At 48.7% G+C, this 24,490-nt stretch overlaps 1 protein-coding gene across 5 annotated transcripts in view; it reads left to right on the forward strand.

Annotated features, from left to right (window-relative positions):
- Tcf7l2 (transcription factor 7 like 2) overlaps positions 1-24,490 on the forward strand; it is a 174,768-nt gene that overhangs the window by 136,946 nt on the left and 13,332 nt on the right. The window contains exons 1-7 of one of the 5 annotated variants that reach the window (XM_023715551.1): positions 2-80; positions 13,323-13,455; positions 15,396-15,498; positions 17,367-17,453; positions 22,219-22,344; positions 22,863-23,022; positions 23,311-23,418. In XM_023715551.1, the coding sequence (XP_023571319.1) occupies positions 78-80; positions 13,323-13,455; positions 15,396-15,498; positions 17,367-17,453; positions 22,219-22,344; positions 22,863-23,022; positions 23,311-23,418 (720 nt within the window). In that variant the 5' untranslated portion in view covers positions 2-77. Of the gene's footprint in view, position 1; positions 81-2,810; positions 2,934-13,322; positions 13,456-15,395; positions 15,499-17,366; positions 17,454-22,203; positions 22,345-22,862; positions 23,023-23,310; positions 23,419-24,490 lie in introns of those variants that run through there. The other 4 variants (XM_023715550.1, XM_023715549.1, XM_023715552.1 and 1 more) reach the window with 4 other exon arrangements.

Here is a 24,490-nt window from a genome sequence, read left to right on the forward strand (position 1 = left end):
CGCGGGCCCAGGGCCATCGGCGCGGCAGCATGCCCGCGAGCCGGCGGCGGGAAGGGGAGCGCCTCGTCCGGCTCTAGATGGTAAGTGGCCGGTGGCGCTGCGCACTGGCTCCCGCCCAGCGCCCGTGCACGCTGCGCGCCGGCCAGCGCAGTGCCCGCTGTCACTTCGCAGTAACTTTCAGATTGATGGCCTTTGACTGGTAAGGTGCGCGATGGACAGAGTTGATTTGTTTTTTCCCTAACACCCTTCGGAGGTGTTAGAAAAAAAAAAAAAAACACAAAAACTGAAAAATAAAAACGACAAGATGTTTTTATTCTGTACTTTCCCTCCAAACATGCCTTCTTGTTGTTGTTGCTCAACTTGGAGGAGAATATCTTGGGGATGGTGGAGGTGGAGACGGAATTCTTTTCGCTCTCCAAGTTACTCCGAAGGCTCTCCGCCCGTCCAGGCTCCCCTCTGCCTCAGCCCCGCGCATGTCGGTGAAGTAGCTGCAGCTTTCTCTTGCCTGTGGACATCCTTCAAGACCGCTTCCCCGGCCCCTTGCTCCTATCTCAAACCTCTGTGTTTAAAACAATAAAACAAAACTTTGCTGACCGTGGGATGTAGAGCTGGGTAGGCAGCACCTCCACCCAACTTCAGTTCAGTTCTCTTCCAGGTTGGTGATTTTCGTACAAAAAACCGAGGACACCGGGGTTTGGGGAAGATGTGTGTGTGTGTGTGTGTGTGTGTGTTCTTGTTGTTAATGCCCTAGAACTTTGCAGCACTCCATCGCCCCTTTTTTATGGAAATAATCTAAGCGTGGGTGGACTTCTTAGAAACTGGAGCGCACAGGGAATGAAGTCGGGACAGTGCCATCGGTAGCACATGCCCGGAAGGATTTCATCACGACAAGTTTTTAGTTTGAAGAGGTTTCTTCCCTTTTTTAAGGAGAAAGAGGTCAGTTTGGAATGTCTTAGTCCTTCTTGCTGTTTCCGTTTTCCTTGTCTTTGGAGAAAGTCGGAAAACACATTCCTGGTCAAAGTTGCCGGTGGTGTTTGCAGCACTTTATAAGTAACTGTGAGTGAGCGATTGGGCGCTGTCCATCAGGAGCGGAGAACTTGCAGTTTACTTAAGAAACTGTGCGTGCGACAAAGGCGGCCGCCGGCGTGTGGTGGCCAGTGTGAATAGCGAGGGGAAGGCAATTAGGGGCTGTGTGGTTGGGGCTTTTTACTTGTCAAACTGGAGGCTCGTTGCTTTTGTTACCACCATGTAAAGGGAAATGGCACGGGTTTTGTTTTGGTATTAAGGGCCTTAAAAGTTGCGCCCTGACACTTACTCAGGAAGGCCAGATAAGTCCAAGAAGGGCCCACGGAGCAGTATTTTTTTAAAAAAAGAAGAAAGAGGAAAATGAAGAATTCCCAGTTATCTTTACGCCCTTCCAGCCCTTGTTTCTGTTGATAGCTTTTTTTTTGGGGGGGGGGTCCTTTAACTTGTGCTATGTGTTAGCAGTTGCTTAAAGACCTGTATCATACATGCAGTTCTGTAAGGCTGGAGATAAACAACCTTGCAGTCAGCACAGTCAATTAAAACCATCTTCTTTATGTTAGGTGTCCTGCTGCCAGGGAAACCAATCCTTTGCCACTGGTCTTCCCTCAAGATAGGTCTAGGATGTTCCTCCACCTACATGCAAATCGGAGCTGTGCATTCGCTTTGAAGGGAGTGAATGTTTTAACACCTAGGGTGGGAAAGGACGAAAAGTATTCTGGATGAGTTTTGTCTTCCGTGGGCAGCCATCCTGTACCACTCCCCTCATAGAAAAGGGGATGGCTTTAGGCCTGTGATATCTGAATCTCACTTAAATTAAGTTAAACCCACACAAATGTACTCAGCCCTGGATCCTATGAGAGCCCCAGGAAAAGTAAGTTGGGTTTGTGGGGTTCAACCTGAGTGTACCTTTACCTTTCCTCTTCCCTGTTCTCTGTCTTCATCTCTCTGCTTCTGGGGAAAGCTCAGGAATTTTGGGGGCCAAAGCAGCAAGCTAACCCAAGGGGAAGCCTAATCTCTCCTTCTTGGGGGGGTGGGGGTCAGTGAAAAACCTTTCAGGTAGAGTGTGCGTGCGAGTGGCAGGCAAGGCCTGCCAAGTGTCACTGCCAAGGTGCTGTGACAAGGAAACTCGCTTTCCTCCTCCCTCCCCCTCTCCCATTGCAGCCCTCTCCCTAAGAAATTTGTTTTGAGGGATTTGACAATCTTACAGATAAAGTGCCTGCCTACTGCATCTGGTTGATCATTTTCTCTCATGGCTGACCGTAATTTCTTTGCTACTCTTAGCGGCAGCTCTGCCCCTGCTGCCCAAGGTAACGGGGGAGGGAGGGGACTTTTCCTTAGGCACCCTAAACTGGCGGGGGAAAGTGGGCCTTCCCTTTTCCTTCATGGATTTTGCAGTAGGAAAGATTAGGAATTAGAAGGATTTTTAAAAATTAAGTTGAATCTGCAACCAGCTGAAATAGATTATTATTAGTGTTTTTTAAATTAAAAATTTTTTTTTCAGGGAAGGGCATAGAGGGGGAAGAATTGACAAAGTAGTGATAGGCAGTGTGAATGAGAACTTGGAGCATTTTGAGTGTATCCAGACAGAAATCTGGAACCATCTTGGTCTTTTAAGATGCTTTCTTCGAGCTCTTTAAGTGAGCGGTATAAAGGGAGGGGAAGCTGGGAGGAAAAAGAAAAGTAAGAAAAGCCAGGAGGGAGGAAGAAAAAACGCTGGCCCAGTCCCATCTTGAAGGTACAGAGAAAGTTTTTTAGTGGTGGAGAGGAGGATCAGCAGGTCTGTCATGTACCCGAGGGACGCAGTTGTAGTGGGCATGGAAGATTTGAGTGGGAAGGGAGGCACGGTGGCCTCCGGGGTCTCTCTCTTGCAGCAGTTGGGCAGTTGGCACCTCAATTTGAATTGCTGGGTGAGTAGCGGGCGGGTGTGTGTGTGTGTGTGTGTGTGTGTGTGTGTGTGTGTGTTCGTGTTCTAATGTCCATGCTCATGGTCTTGACCATTATACCTATGCTTTATTTTCTTTCTTTTTAAATGAAAAAGAATTGACAGTGGAAAACAGTGAAGCAAGAATACATGGTCAACCCTGGCTGTGCTCCATCGCTGTCTACTTTTCTCAGCAGCCTTTTGGGGGAGGGGAGGGGGAAAGGGTTAACCCAGGATGAGGAGGAGAGAAAGCTTGACTTTCATTGCAGTCCTTGTAGCCTGTGCAGTGAGCTGGAATCTGGGCTGGGTGGCGGGGTCCCGGATTCCTTTTAACAAGTCATTTTTTTCTTCACCTACCAGAGTGGGTTGCACTGGAAGAAAGCAGGGGAAAGGCCTTGCCTCAGAGGGAAGTGTGCTCCCAGAGCTCCAGAGAGTTCTGGGCTACCAGGCCGTCCAGGAGCAGGGCTTCTGTAAACCATGGATCCGGGTTTCCTATTCAACATGAACTTTCTGTTGTTCTGTCTTTGGTTGCGTTTATTTTCAATCTCCAAATTTAGATGTTGGTCTTTCTGGGCTCTGGCATTGCTTGTGGTGTTTGTGCTTTCTGAACTTAATAAAATACATGTTTTGGAAACCTGAGCACAAACCTGATGCCAGCTCCCCGCGCTGTGATGGGTGGGAAGAGGTTCTTCTGCTAAGCCAGCTGGAGGCTCACAGTGCAGAGTGCTCCGTCCCAGCCTCGGGTCAGATCTTTGCCACAAGCAGCAAGGACATTCACTTGAGTTTTAAGGGTGATTCCTTTATTATCTTTCCGATTGTTCTAGTTGTGAAATGGAAATGGAAATATTTCTGAGTGCCAACCAGCTCTAGGGTCCAATATTGGGGGGAGAGGGAATGGCATCTGCTGTGGACTCCAAGAATCCTTTTATTTCCAGAATGAGAGATCAAATCCTGTGTGTGGTATTAAAGCCCAGGATGGATGCTGGTTCTCTCAAGTTGAGCAGGAAGCAGCCGCAGGCCTGTGTCTTCCTTTCCATTCACGTGCCATTTTCTAGGGCCACACAGATTGTGCAGAGCTGGTAATTGCCTCTGGGAAGGGCGGGAGCACGGGCTAGTGCTGGGTCCTTCCTGTTGCCACAGACTTCACACCCAGCACTGTTGGCCCTTGTCAGAGTTCTGGAAGCTTCCAGACTCTTGTTTACTCAATGACTTGGGTTACTACTTGTCCTCTTGCTTTGGGGAGGACAAATCCTCATTTCTTCATGTCTTATAAGAGGGGAGTTGCTTTTGAAGGATGAAAGATTCAACTCCAGTAGCACAGATATTACGATCCTTATATTGTAACAGGCTGCTCCATTTGCATTTTCTGAAAGCAGCAAATCCTGCAACTTTTGCATTTTTAGGGAAAGCTCCCCTTGGTGATCTGAGGTTGCTGGGGGCCCAGCTGACTGTGGAATGCAATTCTTTCCTTTTACAGTGTTTCCGTATAAGGGGACGCCCTCCCACCCCCTCCAGGTGACACTCTTCTGCACAGGCTGCGGGTCCTAGAGAACTGAACCTTGCTGGGCCAGTTGCTCCTTCCCTTGAGCTTCTAACACAGCAGCACCCAGGCAGAGGGAATAGTGCCCGGGCTGGCCCTGCCTCCCCGTGGAAGCTCTGTGTCATCTTCGTGTGTGTCATCTACTGAGCCCAGGTGCCCTTTACAGATGCCGGTGTTTGGGACACTAACCAGGCAACGTGGAGCAGAACAATGTCGTTCTGCCCTTGTGTTTGTCCTCTTTTCAGTCCTTGCTGGCTTCTTGCTGGATTCCCAGGTTTGGGCATTTGTGTTTGTCAGGCCACATGAATGGAGACTTTCATTCCTCCTCTTAGTGTATGGTGCTTTTCTCAAGGAAAGATCTGTTTCTTAAGCTTTCATCAGTCGCCACAGAGGAGCCATGATTTTCAAATACAGACTTAAGATTTGAAAGTTAGGCCCAGGGTGCAGGAAAACAACAAAGACATTTTTATGCAGCTGTTTCTTGTAAGTAAATTAGGAAGGTGGTGTCAGATTCTGCTCACTGCTTCTTTCTAAAACTCCCCAGGATATAATAACCATTATGCACTTAGAATTTATTCACGATCAAAATTGGTGATTTCCTTTCCATTGTATTTAGGAATCCCTAGATTTGAGGTTGTTGTGTTGGGGGGTGTGTGTGGCCTGGAAATCATTATTATGTTTAAAAGTTGTTTTGAATTTAAGCTTTTGGATTTCTTCATTTGGATTAGGTTAAGTTTATCCCTGACTCTGTTTTGAAAGTCCACTGTCCTAGAAACAGCTGCACCCTCTTACCCAATTCCCAAACATTCTCTACAAACTCCGACCCTCAGCAAGATTGATTATTCTAACACTAATCATTTAATACCCAAGTAGTAGAGAAATATTTGGCAGGAGGGTGGAGGTTGCAGATTCCTGGGAAATTGCTGAGGGCTACATGGCTGGTGCTTCCTCTGTGGGATCTGGTGGAGCTGGGCGTTAGGACAGTCAGCAGCAGGCCTGTGGTGCCTGTCACATCCCCTTGGTGACCTCCAGGCCGAGAGTTTTACGTGCTGCTGGAAAGAAGCAGGCAGGAGGAAAGCCATGGAAATGGGCTGGCCAGGGTAGGCTGGACCTGCAGGTCTAGACTTACACTTGCAAGTGCTTTAAATGTTTCGGGGGGTGGGGGGGGCGCACAATGGAATGCTTTCTTTTTATTGGAAAATAAATGACACTGAGCAGAAATAAATTCTGCCTAATGAACTTAACTGGAGTCATTGTTTGGAAGCCTGTGAAAGCACAGCTTTGCAGGGTTGGATCCGGGCTACCGCTTGCACAAAGCCAGGCATCTGGAGCACATCTCTGTTTTCCAGGTTTGAGTGTTTCTCTTGCATGCCCACCTTGGCCCACAAACCCTACATCGCCTGCCCCCACCTTCTTTTGGGGGATTAAGAAAAGGTTAAGACAAGGTGAACTTGACCCTCTGGGCCCTCCGTGCATGGCAGTCTGTTTGGCTTGTTACCAGCTGAGTAGTTACATTATCCCCGCCCCAAATGCCAGGAACCTGAGTTGGTTTGAGCTAGTTGTATGTGTGTGCATGCGCAGGAGACTTTGGATGAAGTCTAACTGCAAAGTTACCCTCCCTCTTCTTCCACTATCCATTCATTTCCTCACAAGAAGAATTCTAATGCCAGTGCGAATCTGTGGGAAACTGAATCGGCAGAGTAGATGGCAGGGAGAATCATCCCTCTTCCTCTTCTTGCTGTCTAATGGATTTGATTATACAGAGAACAAGAGATGAGAAAAAAAAAAAAAAAAAAAGTAAAACACTGACAGTTTACAAAGCAGTAAGCAGCACCTGACATCAGGCTCTGGTGGCAAAAGCTGGCACTTTCTGGCCCTTTGGGCACTTTCTGTAGTACCTGGCCAAGGCATAGGCCCTGCACAGCTCCGAAGGCAAGCATTTCTTCTGTTGCATTGCATGGGCAAATTTCTTTCTCCTACCCGCTAGCTTCTCCAAATAAAACTCAGACCCAGAGAAACCTTCCCTGTTATTCACTGTTTTCGCCAGCAGTGTTACAGCTTTCAATAGACACCTTGTCCAGGCAGATGATGCACCACTAACTGGAGTAAAGCCTTTGACAGAATGGAACAGCATTCAGCTGTGCAGGGGCCTTGGCCACATGGCCAGATGCATCCTGGCTGGGCCTCCACTGGCTATTGGAAGCTGACATCTGTTGAAGACACCCACTGGGCCAAGGAAGGGAGGCTGACCCTCTGCCCCATGCCTCAGTAGATGGCAGAGTTTCACAGGACACAAAAAGATGCTGGCCAGCTAGATTGGGATGGGGTGGCACTTGCAGGCCTGGGACCAGGCAGCGCCCTGGGTGTCCTTGGGATCCTTGCAGCTGCTGAGGAGCTGTGTGGTGTGTGGGTTCCAGGTTGCTGGGCAGGAACACTCCCTCAGTTGGGCTTCCACCATTCTCTGGTGCAGAAAACAGGAGAGGATGAGTCACCAAAGAGTTGTGGGCAACCTAGAAACAGCAGCCACTCTTCGCAGGGCCCCCAGCCCTTCCCCTGCACCAGCTCTCCCTGGTCCCATGATGGGCAGCGTCTAGTAACGGCTTACTAGTCACCACTGGGCTCACTGCAGTCATGCTGCAGTGCAGCTGGAAACAGGCATGGAGAAGCTATAAACCCACTTTTAATGTAAACCTGAAGTGAGTGGTGTCCTCCCCAGAGCCAATTGCAATGTCTGGGAGGGCTGGTAATGTAAGACCGTTGAAGCCCTTCCATCTCCACACTGGGAGGGGGAAAGGCTGACAAACCTCCTCTGTGTGGCTTTTGTTTTATTGTGCTGGGCTCCTAAAGGCACTTTCTGGCCCCATTTTTCTCCTGCAGAAAGAGAGCAGAGGGGCGGGGGCTGCTGGAGAGGAGGCTGTTGGGGAGAGCAGCACCAGCAATGGTTCTATTTATTTTCAGTGTCTGTTGATTAATAGGTCGCGGAGGTGAATGGCGAGCGTTCATTCTCTTTGGGTCTCCCCCAGTTATAGAAAGTTGAGGGGTTAGGATTAGAGGGGGGCTGACCGAGGGATCCAGAAGTGACTTAATCAATCTTCCACTTGCCAAGTCCCGATTTAAGGGCACAGTGTGGATGGGTGTGTGGGCCCCGGCCAGAGAGCAGCCTGGCCAGGCTGCGGAGCACTATACTCGCAGGGCTCCGCAGAGGCCAGAGGTCAGCCACAGGGGTGCCCCTCTCCTGCCCCCCACACTGGAGCTCCCTGAATGCTCCGGGTGGAAAGGCTTTGTGTGCTTGGAGGGCTGCTGAAGAACCTTTTCTTTATAATTTAACTATTCAGTGCTCTAAACCCATGGAGCTTAATGAACAAACAGGCAGGGCTCTGTTTGGGGAAGCAGTAGCTATTCCAGGTAGAAAGTAGAAGCTCCTGATCATCTGAAGTCAGGGGAGGGTTTTGGCTTCTTTTAAAAATTTTGTGTGTGTTTTACCCTTTTTCCTTTTATTACGATTTCAGGTACCCACAGTGGCGGCACTCATCGCCGGGACTGGCGCCCGTGCGCGCTGTACCTTGCTACTGCGTTTTTCTTTCTTCTTAAATAGATTTTTTTGTTTGTTTTATTTAGTGTTTGCTTCATCCTTTCAGCCCTTTAGTTTCTTCTCAGCTCAGAACTGACCAGAGAGTGCTGTCAGCCCCAGGGTCCTGCTGGGTCCCGTACTGTGTGTGTGTATTTGGAAAGCAGAGGCATCCTATTAGATGTCTTAGCCCCTTCCCCGCCCCTTCCCGAACCAGCCAGATGCAGTAAAAACACTGCTAAAAATATTCACTGCACTAAGGTGAGGGTGTGCCTGGCTCAGAGCTCCACATGCTGCCCCTAATTCAAATCTGGGGATGAGGTGGCAGGGGACCGTGGAGGGCAGGCAGTGGGGATTGGGGGACTCGGTGCCCATTCGGATTCCAGGAGCCCCTGTCTGGTTGGGGAATTCATCTCAGGTTGACCTTGAGCTTCTGTCTCCACCAGCATGGCAGACACCGTGCCCCACAACCCTACTTTATGGACCCCAAAGTAGGGGGTATAGGTAGGCAGCTGGGTCTCCCATTCCTGGAAACATCGCCTTCCCAAGGTGTGTCACTTGGGTGATCTCTCGTTACTTGGAACTAGCGAGAGAGGCCAGCTGCTTGCCAGGTTTGTTGTTTGGGTGTCGTAGACATGTTGTGCACAGCGCAGAGATGCGGTAAAAACAGGACGTGGCCCTGGCTGCACTGTGGGTGACAGTGGTGTAGATGGGGCAGGCGGTGAGCCCCTGACCGCCCCCCATACATCCATATGGGGCCTTGCTGTGGCTCTCTAGGTGACTCACAGCAGGTGACAGCATCCGTCTGTGTGGGCACTGTGGCATCATCGTAGTTTTAAAGTTATTTGGAATACTTTATGAATATTTATTGTTTGTGCCTCCTAGATTCAGTTTTACTCATTCTCGAAGGGTTAAGCACCAGCCACTTCAGCTCTCTGTGCAGCGTTCCTTGACTGTCACTACCAAGATCTTGAGCATTAGTTACTGATTTTGTGGCTCCAAAGAATTTTGAAAATGTATTCAGGTAATTACCTGAAAGTGCCAGGTGTATGTTACAGCTTTTTGCCTTGAACATTGGCCTCTGTTTATGAAAAAGAGCAAGGGGACAAACATTGCAAACACCTTAAGCCACCACCCCTATCATAGCCCTCCCTCCCCAGCATCAACTTGCTTTAGTTTCTCTTCACACCGGGACAGTTTTGAACATAAGACTGAAGGACCTTGATAAAGAAGTGGGAGCTATACAGAGAAAAGGGGGAGGGGAAACGGATCATCTTGCGATTTGAGTTTTATGTTTGTTCTAACTCTAACTCAGGATCTCCTCAGCCTGATTCTGAGGGACTTGGTCATCTCAGAGAATCTGCTGGAAATTCTCAGCGCCTCTGTGGGAGTCTTAGCCCTTGGCACAGTAAAATGAGGGCCTGTCTCACAGGAGGCATTGAAGTAGATTTATTAAATAGCTTTCTAACTAGGGTGTTCGCAGATCAGCCACACACTCCTGGCCCATAGTGGCTTTCTTACTTTTGAAATAAGGATGACCATCTCTGACTATGCTTGTTCCTCTTTGAATTGAATTGGAAGAGAAAGCAGGGCAGCTGCCTTGTCATCTTTCACAGGCATTGAATTTTGTTTGCAAAGTTCCTTGGTGTTGCGTGTGTGGCCATATGTCAGGCACTGTACTGAGTAGTGGCATCAGATCTCATTCAGCTTTTACAACAACTCTACCAGGTAGACACGGGGTTTAGAGAGACAGAAACAAGGAAGATAGATGGAAGGAGGCAGAGAGACAGACAGACAGACAGACAGACAGACAGACAGACACTTCCTTGAATTCATAGTCCTCATCCTTGGTTCCTGTGTGCTGTAAGCCTATTCTAAGGCACTGATGTAGCAGAAATGATATACAAGGGCGGGTGGTTTGAAAGAAAGCCCCTCCCCCTGGCCCTGAGCTCCCATTCTGAGTAGATAGCCCAGTGTTCCCTGGCAGCAGGTTCACAGGAGTGGCCCTGGCCTGCTCTCGCATACTTGCCGCTGCGGGCTGGTGGTCCTCATGCGTTTTCTGAGATTGTGCTCACCACTCTCATGGGCTCGTCATTGCAGGAGACACAAAGTCCTAGAAGATAACAACCCTTCCCTAATGAACTTAGGTGTGGTGGGGCCAAGGAATGTGCACGTTCTCCCCCGGTAATGGGCAGAATGGAAAGACGGGACCCTGTGAGGGTCTCAGGCAAGAGGCATGCCAGTATTTGTGAGAACCAAATCCTTCTGTGACTGAAGACCTTCAGGTTAGGTGGAGCAGCAGACAGATCCTGCGTTTGGCAGATGTGAGTTCTCTCTTCTTGCTTGGCAATCAGGAAACTTGGACAGACCTACCTGGTAGCCAGTCAGTCAAAAATGAGCACCGCGCCCTTGTAGGACTGCCTTTTTTATTTTTTCCCTCCTAAAACCAGACAGACCTTAAAACTTCTAGCCCCTTTCCATGGTCTTCACCATGCTGCAGATCTTTGACTGGACAGGAAAAAATCGAGTTGGGAAGGCTCAGGTGTGAAAAGTAACACTGGCATGGGCAGCTATCACCAAGCTCTGACATTTGTTTAAAAGCACCCTTATTTGTATATCTTAAGAGGAAGGCAGAGAATTAATTTGTACATGCCACATCCACCTTACTGCTGTCCAAATGCTGTCTGCACCTTTTTCTGTACAAGGAGAGAGAGAGAGAGAGAGAGAGAGAGAGAGAGAGAGAGAGAGAGAGAGAGAGAGAGACTTCCCCCACACTTCTTGTTAGCCCCTATTTAAAAGGTAGCTCAGGATTGGTGCTTCTGTATGCACCTGCTCCATGTTACCAGGTAGCTCCTCCCAAACAGTGACAGTGAGAATAATTAGTAATCTTACCACTTGCTAGGTCTGCCCAAGTCCTTCCTGTGGGCTGTCTAAGAGCTAGGGCATGACTCGTGATTGGAACTCGCATCTCCTAGCTTGTGACCATGTGGGTCTCTGGCCTAGGACCAGAGACGACACTCGGCTCTGCGGCTCCCTAGCATTCCCGGGGCCTGGTCCTCAGTCAGTTGAGATTTCCTGTGATTCTGGAGCTGAACTTAGTGGCCAGCAACTAGAGAGATGCCTGACACAGCCAGGATCGGTAGCCACTGGTTTTGCTGCCCACTGCCAGCCCTGCCTGTCTCCATGCTGGGTGCTGTACACTTGCTTCCCTCCACTGCTTCTGGCCACCTGTTTCTGTGCCACCTGATTGGTCCTTGGACCCCTTGGCAGTAGTGGGGCTATGTATGTTTCTCCCTGCTGTTCTCACTAGTCTTCTACACTGTGTACTGTCTGACATTTGCCTGCTTTATTTTCATATTAAGGGGCATACATCTTTCTAACCAAGTAAAAAACTTCTGGAAGGTGGTCTAATCATTTTAGTCTCTTTTTGCCTCCTCTCTATCTCTGTCTGTCTGTCGGTCTGTCTGTCTGTCTCCCCCCTCCCTCTTTTTCTCTTTTCCCACCAATGTGGGAACTAAGCTGTTTATTGCTTCTCAAGTAGTACACAGAGTTGTCCTCTAAATAATCCTTGGTCCATGTCTGTGAGCTGCTGGCACCGGCCTGGGAACAGCAGGCAGCCCTTTGGCCTGGTGGACATGGCCCAGCCAGTGTCCAAGGTGGAGATTCTGATTTCCAAAGTCTCCTCTGCTTTGGTGACTTTTAGACTTAATTGTTTTAATTGCAAAATGGAAACCAGCCCTCTGTGAGCCATGAGCTCCGCTTTTGCTCTGAAAGAGAACTGTTGTGCATGGGAATTTGTGCACCAGGCCGTGTGGGTGTGTTCCTTCTCTGTAGCTCTTTCTAGGCTGATTAGGAAGACCATACTTTCTTTTGTAAGCATACCCGTAAAAAGCTAGCAACACCTGTACAAAATGCCTTCCCCACAATTAACTGTGGCAAAAAGTGCTCTTCCTGTATTAGTGTGTGCCTTTCTTGCCCACTTAAAAGAAAAAAAAAAAAGGCAAGAAACATGACGAGAGAGCTAACTGCTTCAGTGGTCCCAGAACTCAGAGGCGCTAGTGGGCAGCACTAGAACCTGACTTCTTTTCTTTTAATGCAATTCCTTTTCCTTGATGTTAATGCAAGTTGCGCCGTCCTAAAAGTAATAAAAGGAATAAAAGGAAATAAAGACACGTTCTAAAATGAAACTTGACTCTAATCCATTCATCATCTAATACTAGCCTCTTTATCTTTGCTGGTACCTAATCTGGTTAAATGTCCCTGTTGTAGGATTTTAGTCAAAATCCTCTACTGGGAATAGGGTTTTTTGCAATTGGATTACTCTCAGTAAATGGCCCAGTAGTTCGCTTGTTTCAGCTTAATTTTTTCTTTGTGATCTTGCTGGGCTGAGTTATATAGCGCAGCATAAAGGGAGGGCAGTGCACTGAGCCGGCGGAGGGGAGGAGGAGAGTGATTGGAGAAGCCTAGAGGTGGCAACTAGAAACATATTTAAAATGCTTTTCCCCCTCTCTTTGTTTCTATTGATCCACCTGCCGAAACATGAAGCTGCTTGTAGTTTGTTTGCTAGAACTGCCCACTTCTAAAATGTGTGCCTTTTATTAGCCCAATTCATCATCATCCAGTTAATTTATTAGTGCTCCCTGATGACTTCCTAATGAAATTCCTAATGAATCAGGGCTGCTGTAATCTGCATAAAATATGCAGGTGCTTGCCAAGCAGTTCAGAGCTTTCTGGTAAAGTTCACACTCCCACCCTAGGCCCCAAAGCTGCAGGTGGGGCTTTCCCTCCCCTGCCGGGGCAGGGCTGCAGCTTGCCCACTTTTCCTCAGCGCAGGGAGGGCTTAGCAGGGGGAGAGGGGCTGGCTGGTGGGATCTGGGGCCTGCCGGGTTTCTTGTAAATGAAGTCTTTCCCGGCTGATCCCCGGGAATGCTGTCTGCCTCCTAGAGGTCCCACCACAGGGCCCAAAGTAGGAGCTTGCCCCCTGGGTGCAGGAGCGCAGTAGGCCTGGGGGATTAAAGTCCCCACTTCCGACTCACCTGCTGCTGGGAAAAGTGCACATGCTTGGGCTCCATGACAGGGTGGGGACGAGGAGGCATTTGAAAAGCTGGGCCAGTGGGGAGGTGAGAATGAGAATGGCACAAGCGGCGCCATTTTAGACCACCTCTTTTAAATGGGTTGCGGAGCTGGGTGCAGCAGGGTGGGTGCAGGCCACAGGGGAGGGCGTGGCCACTGGCCTGACCCGTCTCTGTGTTCTTTCCTTCCCACAGTCGAACAAAGTGCCTGTGGTGCAGCACCCGCACCACGTGCACCCGCTCACGCCGCTCATCACCTACAGCAATGAGCACTTCACCCCGGGAAACCCCCCTCCACACTTACCAGCAGACGTAGACCCCAAAACAGGTAGGTCTAGTGGGTGGAGAGCGGGCGGAATGGTGGTGGAGGGGTCATAAAGCCTGCTGAGGGTACGGCTTCCTCTTCCCCTTGAAAGAAATCCATCCGTAGGCGCGAAGACCCTCTCAGAAGGGGCATCCGGAGAAGCTGGCCATGAGTCCCTTCCTCAGGAGGGACTAGATCTCTGAGAATCTCAAGCAGACTTGGAAGCGTCTGCACAGCCCCTCTCCACATCTTGGGAGGACAAGACATCTAACTGCATGGCTTCTCTGAGCTCTGGTACCCTGGCAGGGATTTGCTGGTACAAGCATCTGCTAGTTCTTTGGGAGTCTTCTCCCCTCCAGTAGGGAGGATTGTCGAGCCCGTTTTATAGATGGGAAACTGGAGTCTGACATAGTTGCACCATTTTGTCATAGAACCACTGGTGAGACCCCAGGCAGAAGCTACCATGCTCTCTGCACTCATGACCTGCCCTATCCCGCTTGTACACTGATAGCTTCTTCCCCAAAGCAGAGACGAAGAGAAGTCAGGGTTACCAGGCGTCCTCCCTACAGCCAGATCGAAGACCAGCATAGGCTGCCACAGCAGAGTGCTGTGGGGAATGGCCGGAGCCAATGGGTTTTGGGGGGCTGGACATGGCGCTGGCTGGGAGCTCCTCCATCCAGCATGCCATGCATTCCATGGCACTTGTCAGGGGTGGCTGGAGGGGGCTGAGGTGGGCTGCCTAGAAGAGACGGCCTGTGTGGGCCCAGCCTGGTGCCTGTGCGGTAGAGCAAGTGGCCAGGCCCTGCAGCCCCACCCCGGCTCTCCAGTGAATGGCAGCATCAGTGTCTCATTTGAATAATGGCAGTACAGGGAATAGCTTTTAAATGGTTATCATAAAGCACATGATTAACGTCTGTGGACTGTTTGCTTTTCCTTGCGAACACTCTCTCAAGAGTGCAAATGGCTCGGTGTAGGGTCCAGGCCCAGCTAATCTGCTTGGTTTTTGTAATAGAGCAATGTCTGTGTGGAAATGTCACCCAGGGAGACTTAAATTTACAGATGAAAAGCTTCCAGGATGAATTTTTAAAAAAATGAAATAATTCTCATCCGTGAGCACATGGCCCATTCCCTCAGGGTCCGTGTCCGCTTCTCTCGGTGAGAACTGCTCCTAGCACGCCAGCGTCCTGAGTGAGTTCTGGTGGCAGGATGTGCTCCTCAGGAATAGGAAGCGTGTGGTGGGCAGGCTCCTGGCCTGTGGTTGGCAGGCAGGACCATGCGCACAGGCAGAGCCATCCTGGGGGTTTGGCTTCCAGAGCCCAGCACCTCAGGCTCCCGCGTATCCCTGTCTGCAGTTGCAGCTGTCCCAGGGATGGGTCGCCAGATGGCACGTAGTGGCTGTGCAGCTCATCCTCCTGGTGGAGACGTTAACATTCTGGAGGACGTACCTCTTGAACGATAGCAGAGTGACTAAGCTGTGGCTCAATAGGTGTGAGAGAGCAGAGGAGACCCTGTCATGGAGATGAGTTGGTGGAATTAGAAGGGGTGACGGGCAGGTTTCGAGGGCAGTTTATGTTACTTGCTTACCGCCTAGGTGCCAATGGAGGTGTGACTTATTCACCTACTAGGTGCCAGGAACTTTAGTTTTTGGTTTTTCTTTAACATCAAATAGTCATGTCAAGTACCCGAAGCCAGAATGCCCAAGGTGGCATTTTCAAGCCTTCCTGCATTGAGCCAAAGTGCTAGTTCCTCTAGAGAGGTAACTAATTGTTTCACTTGAGGCTGTAGGCAAAAAAAAATGGGATTGAAAATTAACTAGGCATACCTCCTAAGGCCAGAATCATGGATGAGCTCCTGGGAAGGTTCCAGGAGAGATGCCTGTCTTCATCCTTCCCTACTTCTGTCTCCCGGCTGTGGCTCTTCCTTCTCTCCATTCTGTGTACCTAAAATACTGCTTGTCCTTCCAGGAATCCCACGGCCTCCACACCCTCCAGACATATCTCCGTATTACCCACTATCACCTGGCACCGTAGGACAAATCCCCCATCCGCTAGGATGGTTAGTACCACAGTAAGGAGTTCCATTTTTTAATTTCCTTTTTGTTTCTTATGTGGGCATGCTTATTATTTAGTCTTTGCTCGTGTGTGTGTGTGTGTGTGTGTGTGTGTGTGTGTGTGTATGTACAGAGCTAGTGACAGGGATGGGGGAGGTGCTTGTGAAGTGGGAGTGGGGATGCATCTTAGGCCCCTCTGATGAGTTATGGGTGGTAGAGCCCATGGTTCCCAAAGACTCTATGGACAACAATGCCTTTACGATCATCTGAGCATCGCTTCTCCATAGGGAGGCTGGTATGGCTCTTCTGCTCGGGGCAGCCCACCCTGGCATTGTGTCAGTGGGCTGAGGCCTCCCTTTTAGGTGCTGCCTGTGTGAGGGGGGAGGGGAGTGGGGCTAGAAGCAATGTCCTTATGACATCCCAGGGTAGGAGTGGGCTTGTTCTCTCTGAGCCCAGTCCTACCCTGACCATTACTGCCAAAGGTGACACTGGGAAGTTTTGTCTGTTGAAAATCTCAGCACCTCTCTGAGATTCTTTGCATGTTGAATGCGTCACCCAACTATGAAATGTGGGAGGGACAGCTGGCAGCCTCGCTGTGGTGTGTCATTCAGGACCTTTCTGCCTGTCTCAATAATTTGACTGCCTTCTACAGTTGGAAGATATAATTTGATTTAACATGAAAGCAGAAAGCTCTTTAACGCATAAGCGTAGCATGTGGAGTGTGTGTCCATATACGTATATGCATGTGTTCACAAGCATGACTGTAATATGTTTTGTGATTGTTTCAGTGTATATATTTCTCCATGTTTGTCATGATCTCTAGGCTAAAAAACAGCACAGTGTGTTACATGCTAAAATAAATAAGTCCAAGTAAAACTGTAAAATGCCAGTCTTTGGTGGTAAGACAGCCTTTTATAGCCTTAAGGAAGATAAAATTTTGGAGAGTGGTCTACCTCCAATTTTCTGCTTATTTTTATAGGTAAGAAGCTTCTGTTCTTTTTTAAAGAAAAAACAGATTGGTGTATGTAGTGCCCATACTGGGCACCAGTCCTGGTCAGGCGCAGCTTCTCCTTGGGTTTTGTTTTTGCTTGCTTGGTAGGACTGACATGAACATGAGCTTGCGACTCATTTCTTCCTTAGTAGATGGGGCTAACCCTTGACAGATGTCAGTTATCCTTTGCCCCATTTGGCTAACTGTGAGATCCTGAAGCCTAGATAAAAAGGAATAGCCAACTCAGACAACCCTCTGTCAGGAAAAGTTGTGTGTCTTTCATGAGGATGCTATTTTGCATGTTGCTGTATTTTTTAATTATTGTAATGAGGTGTGATTGTCTATTGGTTACCCACAATTCTTCTTGGGGACTCTCCCCCCGGTAACTCTTGTCAACACTTGTTAATTTGACAAAAGGCTACAAATTAAGCTCTGTTAATTTAATGTTTTCTCACCGAGATCTAAATACCGAAAGAGGCCCAAAGCGCAACTGAAGTCCTTTGATTCACTGTACTTTATTTTGGTATAAATTTACATTCATTATTGTTTTCCTTTGGATGTGTAGCCCTCAATTAGTGTGATGGCTCCATTAAAGCAAGCGAGACTTCGCCTTTAATTATTACAACAAAACACCTAGTTTCAGCTTGGGGAGAGGGTCTCTATTGACATAAGCAGAGGTTATAAAATTTAATTAGCCATTCCTATCAGATTTATGGCATTCAAATTGTTCTGTGTTTCTTTCCTTTGATCCTTCCTGTACAATCCCCAAGATTTTTGTTCTGATCAAATGAGAATAAAGCTTACTATGCAGAGAGAACTTTTCCCTGTTCTTCCTTTCCTTGTCCCCACCCCAAGCCTTGTTTCAGTCTCTCACTTTAGACCCCTTCTTTGTAGGCAAGGTCAACCAGTGTACCCAATCACAACAGGAGGATTCAGACACCCGTACCCCACAGCACTGACCGTCAACGCTTCCATGTCCAGGTGAGTCCAAGAACCAGGGCTTTCAGCCTCCCAGAAAGTCCTCTAGCTGGGCATCAGGCCACCCTGGGACTGTGGCTCCACGAGGCTTTAACAGGTCAAAGCTGAAGGGCGTTAGGCTTTGCTCCTAGAAAATACTGACCACTTGCCTGAACTTCCAAGTTAAGTGATGCCTTCCTCTGTTGGATTTTTATGAGCCAATCAGTGGAGCAGCATATTTTCAGAAATTAGGAAGGTGCAAGAAAGCAGTTAAGACACATGGAGCTTTGTAAGGCATCATTTCCCTGTTGCCTCATGTCGGATAAGAACAGAGAAGGTGTTAGGACACAAATAGTTTAAGGAAAGATTGTTCTTCCTTGCAAAATTCAAATTCTGATCGAGGTCAGCCAGAAAGCCAGACACTCTGCTCTCCCCATGCGGAGCACAGTGCAGGAGAGCCTTAATGCGAGGCACATGGGGACTTGGAAGTTTTCTAATAGTGCTCTTTTGAAAGGTCAAAAAGAAAAAGATGAAATTGTTTTCAATGATATGTTTTACTCACTCCAGTACAGTATGGCCAAAATATTATCATTTCAACATGGTATCTCTGTGCAACAACTATTAATGGAATTTTACTCTTCTTAGCGCTTAGTTTCCTTAGTCTGATGTGTATCTTACAATTGTAACACAGTTCAGTTGCCACATGTACTTGGTGGCTGCCATATTGGCCCGTGCAGCTCTAAATCCTCAAAAGTTTAACAAAAAGTCTCTGTGTGCATGTCATTCGTGTATGTTTATATTCAGGTACATCTATACAACATGCACACGCTCCCATGTCCCTGTTTTGTTCCCTCTAATTAATTCTGGCTAATTTTTCAGTCACTGCTAGTTTATTTACAAACTGGTTGGCAGCAGTATGTTTAAGTAGTCACTAATTGCTCCTAATGATAGTTTTATTTTCTGTTCATCTGATTTTCAGTCAAGTTAATTAAATCGGTGGAGGTTTAGACTTTCCTGATGGTCTGAAACAACCAATCCATTTTGATGATGGCACCTAATTAAATTAGCATGCACTACACAGTGAGGATGCTGTCCCCGGCCTTTTCCTCATTCTCTGTGGCCGACGTGGGGAGCCAAGACCAGGGAGAGGGCTGGCAATGCAGGCCACTGTGCTGCTTGCCACTTCCGGGACAGCGGTTTTGGCAGAGGGAAAAGCACGCATTGCGTCCACCGAGGAGACACACCCTGGCATAGCTGGCACTTGTAATTACGCCGTGGATATCATAGAGTCATAAAGAGCCATTTCCCTTGTGGGCTGCAACATCTCAATTTCAAAACCCACACCAGCATTAGCGAAGTGGGAAAATACTTTTTGTACTCCCCCATCCAGGGGGAGGAGGAAGATTGCGCTCATTAAATAATGTCATGGCAGCCTGCAGAGCATGGGCGCCATCAGGAGACCTCCCCAGAGGACGCTGCTGCTGACCCGCAGCGCGCCCTGCCCAGTCCCGGCCCTCTATACCACACCTGAGCACCTCAGGCACATCCAGTGGTCGGAACTGGTGACATAATGGTAGGATAGGGATTGGGGTTAAGCTTATCGATTGAATTATCATTAGGAGGCTAGTCGATGATTTATAGGTGGGCAGGGGACTCCAAGGAAAGGATGACAACAGAGGGAAGAAAGGTTAGGGGCTCAAGGTGTGTGGGGGTGGGGGAGGCGGCCGATTCCCCAGGTAGGCTGTATGAAAGGTAGCTAGTTAAAAAGCGTATACAGCAAATTAAATACATTATTGTGGTAATAGGGCGACAGAAGTATAGGTCTATTATACTTATGGCAGTTATAGCAAATGTAGGCAGCTTGCCCTGTTCCGGAACACCCTTTGATATTCATTCTATTCAGCAGCGGGGCCAGGACTTCTCAGAATTAAGTGATGGGTCATTATACTTTAAACACCATGGAGAAGCCTAGATTGGCAATTAAACAGCTCTTGCTGACACTCACTTGTGCCACCCTGTGACCCCCTTTAGATTGAGATGTTGGAGCTCCGGGCCCTCAGCCTGCTAAATTGGTGCAAGGCTCTTCTCCTGACGAGAGCGGGCTCTGAAATCTGCCGGCTTCAAAGGGAGTGAGATCATGTATAAACCATAATGTGGGTGCACCGTGGCTCACAAAAAATAAGGCAGGAAGAGATGAAATGTTACAAGTGCAAGGGGGGAAATGAGAGAATAATGACAAACCCAATGCAACTCAAAGCAGGATTGTTGCACGGCAAAATGCATCCCACTGCTTGTGCATGAAATCAAGGCCGGCGGATGACATCCAGTTAACAGGAACGCGTCAACAGCGAAGGAAGGTGCGAGTGAGAAAGAGAGAGGCCCCTGAGACAGCCAGAAACAAAAATTAGTTGTCCTTAACAAGTTAAGATTCATCATTATATTCTGGCTCGGAGCCATGAAAGCAGACGGGGGTATATAATGAGCTGCCTAGAATTTTTAGGGTGTTTATTGCATTTCGTGAGAGCACTGCTTGCAGGAAGGAATTTCTCGAGCGGAGGTATGCGGACAGGCCGCATGCACATTTCTGCAGTCTCTGCCGCACGCTCTTCAGACGTATGAGTGTGTGTAGCACAGGGGAACTCACAAGTGCCTGTTCTTCACGGCCGCCCCAGAAATCTGTCCCTGCCTCAGAACATACCCAAACTGCGCTATCTTCCTGGAATTTGGTGTTCGCCTGTGTATGTGCACACGCAGCGTTTTGCTTTCTCTCTCCATCATGTCTGTACGCACATTCTCATTCTGCAGGAAGGGGACATGTATTTAAGGAATGTCAAGCCTTTAACCTACAGCACAGGCTGCCACGCCACCCGCACCTTCACTCGAGCACTGCCGAACACATGTTTATAGCTTATAGTTCCTCTAGCCTTCAGACAGTGGGGAAGGGTTAGGGTGTAACTTGGAGCCCAAGTACTTCCCTCTGCCCACTGGTTTCTTATTTTGTGAGGGGGAGGGGTGGAGGTGGTTATCCCCCTCATCCTGTGCCCAGCCCCACTCCTTGCACTTCCTTCTCTTTGCCTCTCTCCTGTCTTTCCTGTTCTTCCCCTCCCGGCCCTCCCCTCCCTACACACACGCACACTCTGAAAGGACTTGTGTTTCCTGTGAAGAAGCCGTGTCGTCGCTTCCAAGCCCCAGCACTGGCTCCCACTGGCAGAGCAGCTGTAGGAAAGGGCCATCTTAGAGTGGTATTTTTGAATCAGGTGCTTAGAAGACCCCTCTAAAGAAATCAACATCGTTCACTGACATTTTTCTCTATGATGATCTATGTAGATTCTCTGTGTTCTTTGATGTTCCAATCATTTTTCAAATTAACATTTATACATTATTTTGGCCAAATGGAATCTATGTCCATTTTACTTATGGAAAGAACCTTAGACATAAGTAGCAGATTCTGTTGGAATAACTGCCCTGATAAGTCTCATTAGGACCTCTGATGCCCACTGAAATGGGCTCTCTGAGAAGGAAACCCCTCTCCTCCGGTGGTGTGGGGCCATCCTGGCTCAGGTTTGTTAGGCAGCGCCAGTGGCCGCGACCTGGGCTCCCGTTCGTTGGGACAGCCCATCTGCTCGCTCACGCAGCCTTGCTGGAGCAGAGCGTGAGTTGCACTTCTGTGTCGCTTGGGATTCTGCCCTTTCTGCCCCTTACCTCCTTCTTTCTACAATGTGCACTATTACAATTTCTCCAAAGAAGGGCGCCTCCTTCCCAGGACAGATCGTGGGACCCGAAGCAGGATCAGAAACCATAAACGCCCTTTGCCCACTCCAGTTGTCAGTGTGCAGATGGGCCATGCTCTTCATTGCGCATGAATTTGCCTGGCTGGGAAAGGTCACGTTAGGGACTGTTGTGTATTTTAGAGAACTTTTCCAGAAGTGCATGGTGTTAGAGGAGAAAACACAAACCATGTTCTTTGTTTATAATTTTTGACACTCATGTGCAAGGCAGACAGCCTGTTAAGTAAGAGTGACTGGGAAGACCTAAATTCTGCAGAAGATAAGACTTAAGAATCAGGAATTGAAAGCTCCACTTGAGTACGTGCTTTTATTGCAACTTGCTATGAAATGACACCAGCTTATTTAAAACATCTGTGACTTACGAGGAGACCAAGCAGGGACGATTTGAATTTTACCGTATCTTTCTTCCTCATTCTCTCCCCTCCCTGTCAAATGATGGTCCCAGCGACAAAAGAAAAATAAAAATTTTATTGCCCTCCATCAACACAATGAGGCCTAATGAGGCAGGCGCAGCATTGTCAAAAATGTATGTATATTTCAACCGCGTTAATATTTTATTTAGCTGTCAATATACAACAAAAGATTTCACCTTTCATTCTTGAGCTGATTAGGCCTTCGGAAATTGTCTTCTTAGATGCCACTAATAATAATAATAATAATAATGCCTCCAAACACAAGTGGACCTGCGATTTCTAGCAGGCCGTCAAGCCCGCCGTTCCGCCCAAGTACACCACTTGACTTTGTCTTTTGCCCAAGATGTTTAAAAATCATAATGTCTCGTGTCAGGAGCAATAACATAGGGGAAGGTTGGCTTTAATAACGTTATGAGAATCATTATGTTTAATTTATCACTAATTAATGCTGACAGGTTTCATAGGCCTTGTGTTGCTTTCATGTGAATGTTACGTGCTTAGTTTTTTTCTCTTGTTATTTGTGTGTACACATCTCTCCTCATTCATGCATTTTGATTCTGACAATTTACACAGCTTCCTGTCTTCTAGGTTCCCTCCCCACATGGTCCCACCACATCACACCCTCCACACGACCGGCATCCCCCACCCGGCCATAGTCACCCCAACAGTCAAACAGGAATCCTCCCAGAGTGACGTCGGCTCGCTCCACAGCTCGTAAGTGCCACCCAGGAGCCCTAGTGCGCAGCAAGGCCAATGTGGGGGCTGCGCAGTACCTGCCGGACCGCGGCTGATCCCGCGCAGCTGCGGGCACCACTCTAGATGGAGTCGGAGTGAAGGTGCTGGGCTTCCTGACGGAGCCCCTGGAGCCCCGGGGAAGGGTACTGTTCCTGTGGACTGGGATTCATAAGAACTCGCCCGTCTCTAACCCCGAAGTCAGGCACCTGGCGGGTAGAGGCCTCAGTGCCTTCCCCTCTGGCTGGGAAAACTGTCTATTAGTGAAACTGGAGGAAGTGGTTACAGAGCCTCTCACTTGCCCCACTCCCTCCTTCAAGCTATTTTCGTTGTTCCCTCTTTCTGGGGTGGAGGAGACCGAAAGTGGAAGCACACTTTTTGTTAAAAACTGCTAGGCTTAAATGTGAAAGAGACCCAAGTGTGGGTCTGTGCCTCGCAGGGAGTTGGGCTACATGGTTGTTTATCAGGCTGTCTGTGTCTGCCTGTTTATGTCTGTCCAGAAAGCATCAGGACTCCAAAAAGGAGGAAGAAAAGAAGAAGCCCCACATAAAGAAGCCCCTTAATGCGTTCATGTTGTATATGAAGGAGATGAGGGCGAAGGTCGTGGCTGAGTGCACATTGAAAGAAAGCGCGGCCATCAACCAGATCCTGGGGCGCAGGGTAGGCAGCCCCTCCACAGGAAGGCTGGTTTGGGTGGGTGGTCACATGTCCCTGTCCCCGTCTCCCAGAGAGTCCTTTTCTCTCAGCCACTTTTGAAACCTTGACAGTCATTCCCTTCCATGCTGGAACGACATTCAATACAGCCACACCTCTGGAGCTGGCAAACTGTTTTGCCCAAGCACCCCCATTGTCACCGTTATATTTGTAGATGGCTCCATTCCCCTCTGGTTGGCAGGGGGCAGTTCGTGATATTTTGCATGTCTGTCCCCTGCCCCATGTGTCCTCCAGTGGCATGCACTGTCCAGAGAAGAGCAAGCGAAGTACTACGAGCTGGCCCGGAAGGAACGACAGCTTCACATGCAGCTCTACCCCGGCTGGTCTGCTCGGGATAACTATGTAGGTGAACTGCTTTCCACTAGATAGACTTCTGTCTGTCAAACGGTGGAGGGTGGTGTGTCTGTGCACATAGAGGGAATGGTGACTGCCAGCTGGAATCAGGCTCCTGGGCCGTATTCTGCTCACTGCTGCGACCATTAGCTTCTGGCCATATGGCTGACCTGGGCAGGCTCATGCTGGCTTCCAGTATGGCTCTGACAGTCTGCAGTCAGGCTTGTGTGGACTGGGGAGGTAGTCCAGTGTCCCAGCTCAGGAGCCGTGAGATGCGTGAGGGCTCTGCACACCTCCATCCTAGCCCGCTGCTTAGTCCCCTAGAGTACACGTTGAGGGGCTTTGGTTCCACATCAGGCACGTACTTCAGCTGCAGCAGTCAGCAGTATATGTGGCTTTACACAGACTATGGGTAGAGGTGGAGGGAGAGAGCTGAGCTCTTCAGGTCTTCAGTAGGACCTGCACCCTTAGGAAGGAAAAATCAGGACAGTTGCCTCCTTGGTGTGGTTGAAGTTGGTTGGTACCTGTTTTATCTTTAAAGGGGCATGACGGGAATTTCCCTGAAAATAGCCTGTGGAAGTCATTCTTGCCAAGATGGATGAAAGGACTCTGCTCCAGGGGTTCCTGAAGGGTGTGCTGTGTGATGCCTATATTTCTAGGCTTTGTGTTACCTACAGGATTTGCATGATTTTTCCCTCTTGGCTTTTAGGAAGCACCATCATGAAATACTAGCTTTTACTAATTGCACCAACATCCACAGTTGCCCTCTTCCTAGACCAGCGATGGTGCACCCGTTAGAACTGTCAGTGGTACAAGCAGTGATACAAGCATGTAGTGGCACATGTACCATAGGTTTGCCGCCACTGTCCTATACACTTATTCTCCTCTAGTGGCACTGATTCTGGTCTTGACCTTTGTCTGGTAGTTCAAATTCTGGGCTGTCTCTTAGATGCCCTAGATCGGTGATGGCGGACCTTTAACAGCTTTCATTGATAATGAACAGCTGGCTTCACTGGTGTAGATGAATGGAATGGCTCTAACTTTTCAATGTACTTTGCATTCATGTCGTGATTTTGCACTT

The sequence above is a fragment of the Octodon degus genome, unplaced genomic scaffold, assembly GCF_000260255.1.
Source record: "Octodon degus isolate 3935 unplaced genomic scaffold, OctDeg1.0 scaffold00042, whole genome shotgun sequence".
NCBI classification, from domain to species: domain Eukaryota; kingdom Metazoa; phylum Chordata; class Mammalia; order Rodentia; family Octodontidae; genus Octodon; species Octodon degus.